Source organism: Temnothorax nylanderi, unplaced genomic scaffold, assembly GCF_030848795.1.
Source record: "Temnothorax nylanderi isolate EJ_2023f unplaced genomic scaffold, tnyl_v1.0 TNYL_tig0148_pilon, whole genome shotgun sequence".
In the NCBI taxonomy this organism is placed as follows: Eukaryota; Metazoa; Arthropoda; class Insecta; order Hymenoptera; family Formicidae; genus Temnothorax; species Temnothorax nylanderi.
Window position 1 is genome coordinate 369,747 of NW_027249210.1, and position 12,865 is coordinate 382,611.

The window sequence follows — 12,865 nt, forward strand, 5'->3', positions numbered from 1 at the left end:
GTACGTAAAATTTAATTTTAATTTTAATTAAACAATATTGTCAACTCTTGACGCGGAAGTAATATAAATTTCTTCTGCAAATGATGTCAGTTAAGATATATAAAAATATATCTTAATTTTATAATATAAGAAAGATGTAATGTATTCATTAAAATGCAACGTACACATTGCTCCCTTTTTTCTTTCATTTTTTCATAATGATATATGAAGATAGCTATGTGGAATAGCTGTGTGGCTATAACAGAAACAGTTGGCTCGTGCCAGCATCGCGTTTTAGCTTCTGGTTTAGGATCCTAATCTCCACGCATGGGGCTTACACGTCGCGCATACCTGATACGTGGAGAGTGCCACGGACCACCGCCCAAGTCCACCTTTCACAATATAATCCGCGATCTACTCGATTCTGCCGCGAGATCAGCGTCTACCGCTCAATCGAGCACATATGTATCGAGGCATCAGTTCTACCGGAGAAAAGTTCGATACAGCTCCTTTTAAACTTCCGCAAACGCAATGGAACCGTTACAAGATTACATTAATTAATTATCGAGATAGTACACTTGTAAATATATAATTAGGAAAACTAAAGCAATTAAAATGAAGTTGCATCCCACATATGGTGCATCGGAGGAATAAAGTTAATTCGTTTATTATTATAATATCATATTTAATATTGCGTAACAGCAATCAATTACCATGCATAGTAAAATTGCACATATAAAACTCATAGATATACATTTATAATGATATTTGAAAAAAGATTATTCCTGAAAAGAAAAGTACACGCAAATGTTACGCGTGATGACTTGTCGATTTTCGTGATCGAGTTTTCGTTCCCTTGTCTTCGATATGTAGTTTATCGTGACACGACACGCGTGCACGCAGTATATCGCGATTCCGCGTTCACTCTCGAGACATTCTGATGCAAGGCGTGGTGCGACGGTCCGGTGCGCCAGATGTCGGCAGAACTTGCTTTCCTTTATCGGCGTAATGAACACGTATAACTTTCCTCTTTTTGTCGCAGCTACGTAATTATAAAACAAGTCGATTCGCGCTAAGTCAGCCGAGAGTCATTTGTACCTCCTACTAAAACGCGATATAATATATTGCATTAAGATAATTATGCTTTTCCAATGTTTTCAAAATTTATTCTTTAATTTTTATACGTTCAGTCTACGCCGCATTGCAGTTGAATCATGTTGTGAATTGCAACAAAGATTGAATAAAAAAAAATTAGCATTTGTTTCGTCATAACATGTATCACTGATGATGTTTCGTGCAATTGAAAATTAACGTGCATGATCTTCAATAAATTACTACTAACTACCATCAGAACAATATTTTTATTCACGTTCGTTCTACACGTTGGAAAATATATAAAACTTAATACGCTTATTTAATAAATGGGAAATGTCACATTTTCTTTAGGAGATTTACTCTTTTTTTCATTTACCTTCAATATACACCGCGTTATTACTAATTTTTAATATTGAACTTTTTAATATAGCTCTTAATAAAACTACTTTATTTTATTGATATATTATGGATAACACAATAAAAATCATAATTACAACTAAATTTAGTTTTGCTTAATCAACATGTTTTTACATTGCACATTTCAAGATGAAAAGATAATTTTTAGAAAAATTGTTTAAGGAAAGATTCCACTATATTCTAGTTTTCAATATTAAACCTGCATCTCAAGACATAACATAGATATAATAGTTGATACTGTATAATAAAATAATTTATACGTAATTGTGTGTGTATACTGGTTCTTTTTTTTTCCGAAATACGCGCGCGTGCCACGACGACAGAACGACTTTTACTTACATTTTAGATAGTTCACGCGCTAATCACATCACCTTCTCTTAGCGAGCGCCAAACGCACCGAGTTTTTGCGGACCTGAGATCCAGTTCCTGCGCGAGCCGTGTGTGTCAGTTGTCGTTAAGCTCGGACAATCCTTTTCGATTGTTGCATAAAAATAGAAAGTCGTAACATTAATCGGAGGAAGCTGCCAGGTGAATCGTCATCGACCTGTTAAAAAATCGCGTAATATCCGGAAATATTTCCACCAAACTCGGTAGCCGAACGTTCTTAATAATTATTATTAACATCTTGTTGGATTATTTGCGACAGGAGCATCGATTGGCTTTTATCGCAAATCGTTACAGCAACACCCGTGATAGTTACATAATAAAAATAAGGCGCAAAGCGCGAGAGAAATGTGCCGTCGTAAATAACATTGCTGGGCGTCCTACGATCGCATATCAAGGAATTAATTTGACTTGAGATGATCTATATCAGTAAATGTCAGGGCTAGCGGCTGTGAGATCTGCGACTGTTTTCGAAGAGAGCGACTTGTGAAAGGCGAGGTACCTGTATAATTTGCATACTTCATAGCAAATTATACAGAATTCTGTGTATGTGTGTGTGTGTGTGTGTGTGTTCATCATGTATCATGATAGGATAATACCTCTTTAATTAAAGGGAAGTTTACGATGAGACTTATTCGATCTTTCTACAAGCATTATTAGAACATTATGAATTCGATATATGTTTGTTTCAATACAAACTGAAAGGCATATTATAAAGTTACTGACCATTCTTATTTAAATTTGTTGATCATTTATCGAATGCCCGAAAGATATTTTAATAAATATTCCACTTTCAGAAATTTTCCTATATCTATATTCCTGTAATGTTAATTTTTACTGTAATGTTAATACGTTGCTACTTTCCCTAATCAAAGCAATAGACATTAAATGATATCGCTTGAGTATCATCGACTAATTCGACGAAACTTTTTACAAAGCTGCAGCGATATATTTAGAAAGATCAGACTGTTCGAGTTAAACAACATCTAAGATGTCTGGATCCAATAAGTTCATTATAAGATTAAGAATTTCTTTGTTGGTGGTTGTAAAAAAAAGAAAGACCGATACATTCCCTTTCACTGAGTGGCATTGGAGCCACCGCGAAATCTTCGGCAAAACAAAGTTGTAAATGCAGAAATAATCTGGGTCGTTCACGGACGATTATTGCGGGTCTTATTGTGGGGTACGCCTCGTGGAAATTATCGTTAAACCACATCATCGCAATCGCCTCGAAAACCTTGAGGATGCAATTGCATTACACAAATATGAGAAATAAAAAAAGTTTCCGTTTCTTTTCTCATTTTTTTAAAGAAATGTGTTACTTATATTTATATATTCACAGTTTATGCAAATTCCATGTGCATGCATAAATGTCTATACTATGTATTATTTTATTATAGCAGTAATATAATTTTATAGAATTTTATAGAATATCAAGTAAAATTAAGTCAAAATAATTGGCGACTTTAGTCGACACATTATCGATATTAATTGGCGCGTGACGCGGCAAGAAAAATTAGCTAACGAAATAAGAGAATATCGGTCGATTGGTTGGCTGGCTGTCCAATATGCCGATAGAAAGTTACAAAATACCGATCGATCCACCATAATTTCACAGACGGAACTCATGCGATTCGCGTGTTTCGTAAAAGCATCGGGTGAAAACATCACGAGTGACCGGCCGATCGGCCTGCAAAGGCCGCACTCCATTTTACCGAATCGCTGTTCAACCTTGCATTCGGTCAGTTTCAAGGAGACGAACGGGAGTCACGCCATTATATTTTGAGGCTCAATGCCACGCTCTCTATTCTCAGACGCGGAATCTAACGGAAACCAGATAATGTAATCGTATGATTTTTAAAGACTATTTATATCTCAATATTTCCTTTTTCCGCTTATAATACATATAATACATATAATACATATTTGTTTATGAAAATTATCACTCCAAGTAATGTATAATTAGGATTATAGCAAAATATTCCTCCGTAAGTTTGTATATCGTTCATTCTATCGATATTTGATTTTCAAATATGTATAATCAAATCAGGGCGGGGCGATATGTAATAACACTTTCTCTTTTTCAAGATACTACTTGAGCATGAGCGAGAGTGAGTGTCGCGGGGCAGAACGTATTGTTGAGATTGATATTACATAAACTCGATGCTTCGAAATGCGGTCAATTACACTTGATCCTCGTACGCGAGCGATCTCGTACAATTTATGTGTTCACAGGAAATGCAATTTCGGTAGGAAGTATTTCGATAGCATAGTCCATAGTCCGTATAGACTTACATCTGCTCATTAACTTTAATGACTGATGATCAAGTGTGCGTTATGATATTCTATGAGATTTTGATTCTTTGCTTTCGTAAGCGATAATTTAACCCCTTAAAATATATTAAAAACACATTTAATCATACATTAATAAAAACTCACAGGAAATATTTTAATGATATATTTCTTTTAATTGTAACATATGCACCTGTATTTATTTTAGTGACTTTTGATCGTTAGGCATGGAAATACCTACAATCCAAGTAGACATATCTAAGTTTCTAACAGACACATAAGTGGACTTAAATTTGCAAGTTGCAGATTAATTTTGGAATGTATAAAGTATGTGCTCAGGGTAGTTACACGGGACGTGCGTGACACGGGAGTTGCAAAACCCGTCATGTTAGTGGTCCAATACTGGATTTAAAATGGCTCTCGTTGCGAGAGAAAGACTGAACGACACGGCGTAGAGAAAATAGCTCGTTTTTTTTTTTACGACTCCGCGACTGGGAGGCGAGACGGTGGCCAGTGATAAGAACGAGCGCACTCGTCAAATTATTTGAAACGGTGCTCCTGCGTGTAATTTCTCTTTCGTGGCCCCGATCTATACCTATCGCCACAGTTTTACATAATATCTCACCTTAGAAACCCGGCACACCAGTTTCACAAAACCGATCCGAATTTTTCGTCGGGACAGGTTACGTAATTGTCGTGTCGGCTGCCAATTTCTAAGCGAGATTTATCCTGTTCATTCGAGAAGATGTCATCAAGCAACGAGGGATTTTCCCAACCGTACCCCCTGATTCTCGAACCGTTCCGTTTTTAACAGTGTACACAACCGATAGAAATGATAGTCTTTCCGAACAGTTTGATTCGAGCGTTACGCTCTTAATGACGAAATTCTACCCGTAATCGCGATCCGCGGATCAACCAACCGAGCGACGGAGTCGCTATTTTCCAGATTCCCGAGAAACCAAAGCGAGCAGGCTGGTGGGGAATATTTAGGGGATATAAGGTGCTGTAACGAGACAAGGCGACCGTACGTACGTACAGGAGTCGAATAGATAGTGAAAGTCCCCCGGAGCGAACAGGAGTGCAGAGGGTGGGAGCGGGGGTTGGCAGGAACGGGGGGGCTCCAGTAAGGTATATGAGGGCCTCAGTTCGAGCAATCGCCGGTACTCTAGCCTCGCTGCCTACTTATATTCACACACACTAACACAACCACCGACCGCCGGGAAACACGATGCGCACCCTCGCGACGGTACGTATCTGAGTGCATCAGCAGCATCATCGTCGTCTCGTCATTGTTCTCCTCGCGTACTCGCCTCTCGCAGATCTTTGCCTGAAAAACAGAAAATATGAAACAACCACCTTCGAATGCGAGCGCCAAAACGGAAATCGCGTGTGTGATGTGATTGTGGCTGTGACCAGTGCATATCCGTATCGCGAGTTTGGAAAATTGACGCTAAAAACCCTGAAGAACTTTTTTTCATTCTTCCTTCATTTTCATTTATCCTGTCTTTATCAACAGAGTCTTTAAAATGTCTTCTGACTTTCCATTTCTCTGTGTTTCTACGCTCGTTAGCAATATGGACTGTTATAAATCTACCGAATTATTGCAATAAAGAATCGCATCGCAATTTTATTGTAGAAGTTATATCTAAAAAAGAAATCTCAAGATCGTGATGGAAGAACAATGCTTATAACCGCGATTAGATAAGTCTCGTTCTCTTCTCAATTTATTAATGTTTCATCTTGTTTGTCTTTTTACCATTTAAGAATCATGACTCTAATTGCTGCTCGTTGGAATCGTTAAATTCGCGGTAAAAAGCGAAACGAAAAACGGCCGGCATATTGGATGTTAATAAAATGCGTAGGCTTGGCCGCGTTGCGCAACTCTCGTATGGTCCCGTTTCCTACTTTCTTCCACGTCGTGGAAAAATTTATTAAGGTTTCACCTATTATGAGCCGCGCGGGATGCATTTATTTTTATAGCGCGCCTACTGACGCTTACGGGAAGATGATTATATAATTCATCATTATGTTCGAGTGCGGTCGCGTGCGATGACCGACCGAGAATACGAGCAGTTCTCGAGGTCGGTTGCACCAGCATCGGTTAACCATGGTTAATTAACTCCTTACCGCAAAAGTACGCTATATAAGTCCATTGTTTCATTCTTTTCTTCATTTTTCTGTGACGAAAATGTTCTGGACTTTCAAAATATTTTTCTATTATTTTTTTTTTCGTAAAAAAATTGTATGGAAACAGATTAAAAAAAAAATGTAAGTTATTCATGTTCTATAATTTACATTCGTTAAGAGTACACGGAAATAAAAAAAAACCGAGCATAAATACAGAAAGAACGGAAATAAATGCCAATTAATATTGAACAATTCGTACAAATATTTGCGCGCACATATGTAAAATAGCTGTTATGTCATAGAAATAGAAATTTATATTAACAAGTCAACGAGAGATAATGACGAAACATATAACTGTAACAGCGTGGCATAATACGATAAAAGAGCAAATGAATTTCACTATACGGAGATTTAATTAATAGTTTATTCAATTAATTCGAATCGGTTAATTGATGCTGATTCAAATGCCTTCTCTCGGCATTTCACGCTCGTTCATTTGGAGTTACAGGAAGCATACTATGCAGATCGAGTGAATTAATTAATTTCTTGTTAATTTTAGAATCGGCACGCGGTCGTAGTCGCGCACGGGAATGAATAGGGGGCACGCACGGTCACGCGTGAACGATCGCGATTAATAACTTGATTTATCGGTTCCCCATATCGGTTGTGCGGTTTCCGCGACTCGAGACCCGTTTTGCCGTCGCGGAATCCGGTATCCTTCGAGAGCCCCGCGCGATCTATTCTCGACCGTGTCGCAATGCTATCACATCTGGCGGTTAAGGTTCTGCTCGATAGCCTGCAGGATAGCCTTAAGTTCACGCGCTGTCGCGCGATGATCTCACGGTTGCATTTCACGAAGTTAACGGTTCATAACTTCGTGACACTACACGTCCATTCTTGCGCCACGCGCAGAGAAATTCTCGCTTTATTTTGCATCGAACCTTAACGCTCTTCTCCTCGCGTGAAAAACGTAACGGGCACTATAAGAATGCAGCGTAAAAATGGCAGTAAATCTAGCGGCATTAAAACGAGAAGCTGTAAAATGTCCGGCTATTACTGTCCCGAATTATCTGCTACATTTTTTATGTGTAACTTGTTTTTATAAGTCTTAATTAAATTATAAAAACTAGAAAGTTATTAAGTGGCTGAAAAAGCAGAACAAAACTGAATAATAACTTAGTTTTGGGTTTTAACTTAATTTATATAATTAAATTGAACAGAGATAAATATGCAGAGAGCTAGCGAGACGTAAGGAAAAGTTGCAATTAAATTCTGCTTCTATCACACACTAATACATAAGCAGAATCCAATGGTACATGCTCTAATCATATTAATTGGAAATATGCTGCAAAAGGCAACGAGCTAACGATGCTTCCGTGTTTTAGGTAGCAACGGTGCTTACCGCGCTGCTGGCGGTGTCGGCACAGCAGTATCAGCAACCCGGCGGCAATTACGTTGACGATTACGCCCAGTATGACTCCCAACGACCTAGCCAACCGACTCCACGTAGTTACGCGACCGACCCGGGCCGTCAATCGGCCGCGCCAGCGAACCCGAAGCCAACGCCAGTGGCGATCCTGAAGCAGATTAATCGCCACAACGAGGACGGCTCGTACACGTACGGTTTCGAAGGCGCGGATGGCTCCTTCAAGATCGAGACCAAGCTGCCAACCGGCGACGTGAAGGGCAAATACGGCTTCGTCGATGACACCGGCAAGGTCCGTATAGTCGAGTACGGTGCGAATCAGTACGGTTTTCAGCCGGCCGGTGAAGGTATCACCGTCGCTCCGCCGACTCTGTTCGACGAGACCACCAGCAAGGAGGCTCTCCAGGCGCAGGCCTATGAGGAGTATCAGCAGCAGCAGCAGCAGCAGCAGCAGCAGCAGCAACAGCAGCGACAGCAGTTGGCGGCTCGTCCGGCTTACCAACCGCAGTCGCACACCCAGGCTGTGTACGCTCCCGCGCAGGTAGCCCCAAGCAGACCCGCGCTACCCAAACCGCCCATTTTCACCCCGGCCGCTGCGGCACCGCAACAGTCCCTGGTGCAGGGATCGGCCTATGATGAACCAGCGCCGGCCTCGCAGCTCTACAATCAGGGACCTGCTCAGTTCGGTCCGGCGCCGAACCAACAGGACGGCCGTCAACCGCAGACCCGTAGCGGCGGCGGTATCCTGGACCAGCTCGCCAGGGACTACGCTCTGCCCCAGGGAGTGGCGCCGCCGTTGCACGACATCAGCTTCGGCTACTACTAGGCCGTCTAGTCCTGTCTCTTTGCCTACCGAAGAGTAGGAGAGTCTAGGATCAATCGTTGGAGCCTCAACAAAAATTTTTTACCGTTCAACTGTAATGCTATATGGAAACTTCAATGTTTTTCGTAGGATAGATTTACTTTACGTCGCCATAGAGTTTAATTTTGATGTATATAGCAATTAAGAGCTATTAAGTACTACCGAACATTACGATTGATCCCAGGCTCGATTGCTCGTCTCGGTTGCGTGTTGGTCTTGTATTCTATTCGTGAATGGGACGCGTCGGCGACTCATCGTAATCGCGGCGCGGCCCACTCTCACCGAAGTGGACAGCACTGTGATTGATGATCGCCGTGAATAGATCGTCTATTGCAATCGGAAGTTGAGAACTACTAGTCTATTGACGTCTGAAATCGCAAGTTGAAAGATAAGACTCTATTTCTCTAAGTCCACGTAACACGATTTCTCCATATTCATTATACTTAATTAATAATTAAAGATATGTACCCATGAGATTAAAAAAACGATAAATCTCGTGTATTTCACATTGCATCGTTCCATCAGCGGTAAACTAGTGATAAGTTGACAGTAAAATATAAAACAATTTTGATAGAAATTAATACGTTGTTCAAGCGGAGATTTTTAGCCTTATCATATTTCCTCTTCTTGACTTTGAAAATTAAATGAGGTAAAAAGAGTTTTTCAAGATGTCTTAAAAGTGAGAAATGCTGATTTTTCGAGCAGATAGACGCCAAGGTCTGAAGTTCTCGACTTCTTACTTCGATTATTTGTTTTCACGAATATCCATCGAGTTATAACATTAGAGGATAATATTTAACGTCATCTTTTTATCAATCATTAAAATTATTGTTACATACATCACTACTCGTCGAAGAATTGCCCAGATAACAAGCGGTACCGATTAGGACATTAGGTGATTGTAAAAAGAATGTAAATAAAATTTCTCGTCTCTCCCTTCGGTGGGCGTTTGCCTTTAACTCCAGAAAACGCTTTCGCCTCGAGAACTCGCCATTAAAGTACCGTTGCGATCAGTTAGAATTGCGAGGGTCCCGCGAGAATGTTATGTTAATTGGGTGTGTGTTTACTATTGTAATGAGATTATTGTAAGGTAATTCGAGTGGAATAAAGTGAGGCCAATACTAAATTCCACCGTCTGTCTTATGGAACGTAAAAAAATTTCCGTACAATGCCGGCTCGGCGAGATTTCCTGATTTCACCTTTCCAATTACGCTCCTCTTAGGCACAAAGGCACTCGATGTTCATATTTGCTGAATGCACAAAGGAACACAGAGTCGCATCTTCGCTCGAATGTAGTAATCCATACTCAATTCTAAATTACTGAATTGTTCTTCACATTTATGAACACGGAAGCAGGAAAACTTAATTCATTTTAGAGATGATTGCATGCAACGATGACAATACGCGTTTGATTATCATCGTATTCTTGCAAAGTGATGTCAACCTGATGTTAACATGTTAGTTACAAAAAATTCTTCTTTAATTACCTATACTAAAAAAATTAACTCAAAGTTTTCCTGCAGAAAAAAAGTATTTCAGTTTTAAGTGAATAGCATCGCTCCAGTCGCAGGACTTATTAAAAATAATTTTTGTAATTTTATAAAAATAAGATTATATTCCTGAGAACACACACACACACACACACACACACACACACACACACACAAAGACTACCGGGTATTTGTTAAAGGTTCTTAAAATCTTAGCGCTTTATTTCTCAATGAATTCGTTCAATGTACCTACGCAAGATTAATTTAAAAACGCCTGATGCAATGACAACCGGAGTAACATTGTTGTACGAACGGCTGCATGCGGTAGCGATCTTATCTTGCCCCCCCTTGACTTCCAAAGATTATGAAATGCCGCGAGTAAGCATAAACCGGTCCGATTTCTCACAGGTTAAATTTTCGCATCGCACAGCGTCTTGGCCTTTATCTTCTGCTTTTTGATTGCCAAAATAGCATCGTTCTCACGTCCTGTTTTACCGCGCGCGAATGATTCGTGGGTTCCTCGGAATTTCGCCACGACAACGATTCGGTAGATACTTACTTCTAGAAATATTTACCATTTCCAAAGATATCCGTCACAATTGAATCTTGTTACACCGAACAAAGGAGTTCTACTTTCGTTTTCAGAAGGTTTCAAGGTGAGCGAGCCGGCGCTGTATTTTTTCATCTTCAAAAGTTCTCAGCGATCGGTTCGACGCAAAAAGTGTGCGTGTGCGCTATATGCGAGTTATTACGTGTATTGTAAACTCTCGATAAAACGCGACCTTGCTGGCCCCGTAATTTTCGCCACTACTTCCTGCATCTTTCGTAATAACTGGTCAGAAATATCTTTATTCAGTTTATATGTATATGTGATAGGCGTTTCTTCATCGATTACTTGTCTATTCTTCACGTCTATCTATTATACCGCCTTAAAATTTGCGCTTTAGCAAGCATTATCCCCGATCATTCCACGCATACATAATTTTCTGCAGTAGATTTTGTTTCTTTCCTTTTTAACGTATTCAAGGGTATACCGCATATAATCTTATTCTTGTTTGCATTACTTATACCGTTGTATCGCGCATTTCAAAGGCCGTGCTTCAGAGGCCGCATAATAAATACTCTTTTTCCCATCGCCCATCACGTATCGCGAGCCGCGCAAGGTGAAGACCCGCGAAATCGCGCATTTATCAACGAAGGGCGCCGTACATCAGTATAAGCACCGCGTTCACGGTTACAGGACAAATTGCAGTAAGGCGTATACCCTGGCGTCGCGCCAGACGATCGCATCATAACGCTTTGTGCAAGGTGGGCATTACTTCATGCACGTTGACCTTCTCGCATGCAAAGAACAGCCGCGCCATCGGCGTCTCGCGGTGTACGACAGTGCTTAACGACGGTGTTCGCGCACTATACGCGTAAAACATTGGTACCGCTACATAAAATGTACGTATTGACATTCACTCCTTAGAAAGCTGATACGCGTGTCGAGATAGTGCCAATTATCGCAATCTTAATACTCTTTAGAATCCCAATTACTCTTATTGACTTATTCGTGGACTAGCGATAGCGCGCGACGCGACGACGGAGGTAGAACATGACTCGCGCTATAAAATTCGTAATGAAGGAAAATCACGCGTGGCTCGCGAAATTATACTATACGCCGCTCTTAACGGACCGTTGACTTGTCAGCCAGGCGAGTCACGCAAAAACGTTCCGTCGGATTTCAACATTAGACGGCAGGCTGGCAGGCTTCACCTACCTCACCTGAATTTATGCTCTCCGTCGAAGTTGCGCGAAATCTACGATAACATTGATGCAAGCGATCGTGACTTTCGATCGAGGCTCGCTTAACGAAAATTCGGAGGAAATAATTGAAATTTTTCTATCATTACTTCGTTTGATTAAATATAGTTTACCTGTATTTATTAAACTTAGAATTCTCTAAATTTTTTAAGAAAAATATATTTCTTATTTAGATTTAAATTCCTTCACATCTCATCTTCGACAATGCTTTCGTTGATAAATGCAAATTTATATTAAAGTAGCTCGATTAATCGATTGCGAAAAAACGTTTCGTAATTTATTTAGGATAGTCAAAATCATTAGTTTATAATTTTTTATTAAATTTGTAACGGTGCATTTTCTGGGATATTCCGTGACTGTTGTTGCAATATGTAAATAATTACATTGATTAATTTTTCTCTTCATCCCTTCAAAGATACATATATGGTATACTTAAATATATAGTAGAAATGTAGATATACATTAATCTTCAGTAGTTCTAATGTTAATAACAACGAATTCCACAGAAATGCGTAACGGAGTGATAGTAACCGAATAAATTTTTATGTAATACCAGAAATAAAACTGATTAAATTACGAGTTGCACGCAAGGTACAAGGGAATAACGAAGATATGTGTAACGCTCCTGTAAACACTTAGATCGGACCTGCGAGTGTGAAAATAGTCTCGTGAAAATAACTTTCCCCTTCGAAAGTTTTAAGACGGTCAGCTGAGCGTCGCGGAATCCGTTCGCGATCACGTTGGATGTAAAGCAGGATTGATAATGAGCTGTGTATGTTCAAGCCAATACGATCCTCTGTACATTATACAGAAATATAATCAAAATATATATTACACGATATGCACATGCGACACTCCGTATTGATAATTGCAAATTATCTCTAATTATTTTCTTTTCTGTTACCTCTAAATTATTTTTCTTATAATTTAAGTCCACATCCAAGCGTTTCATATTTTTATATTTTTTATATTTGCTGAAATATAAAT

At 39.7% G+C, this 12,865-nt stretch overlaps 2 protein-coding genes across 2 annotated transcripts in view; both read left to right on the forward strand.

Annotated features, from left to right (window-relative positions):
• LOC139777441 (uncharacterized) overlaps nt 1–12,865 on the forward strand; it is a 74,516-nt gene that overhangs the window by 44,145 nt on the left and 17,506 nt on the right. The window lies entirely within an intron of this gene.
• On the forward strand, nt 5,349–9,708 carry Cpr97ea (cuticular protein 97Ea). The gene is made up of 2 exons (XM_071714850.1): nt 5,349–5,413; nt 7,680–9,708. Exons 1-2 carry the CDS (start codon nt 5,396–5,398, stop codon nt 8,544–8,546), a joined length of 885 nt encoding a protein of 294 aa, XP_071570951.1. The 5' UTR covers nt 5,349–5,395; the 3' UTR covers nt 8,547–9,708.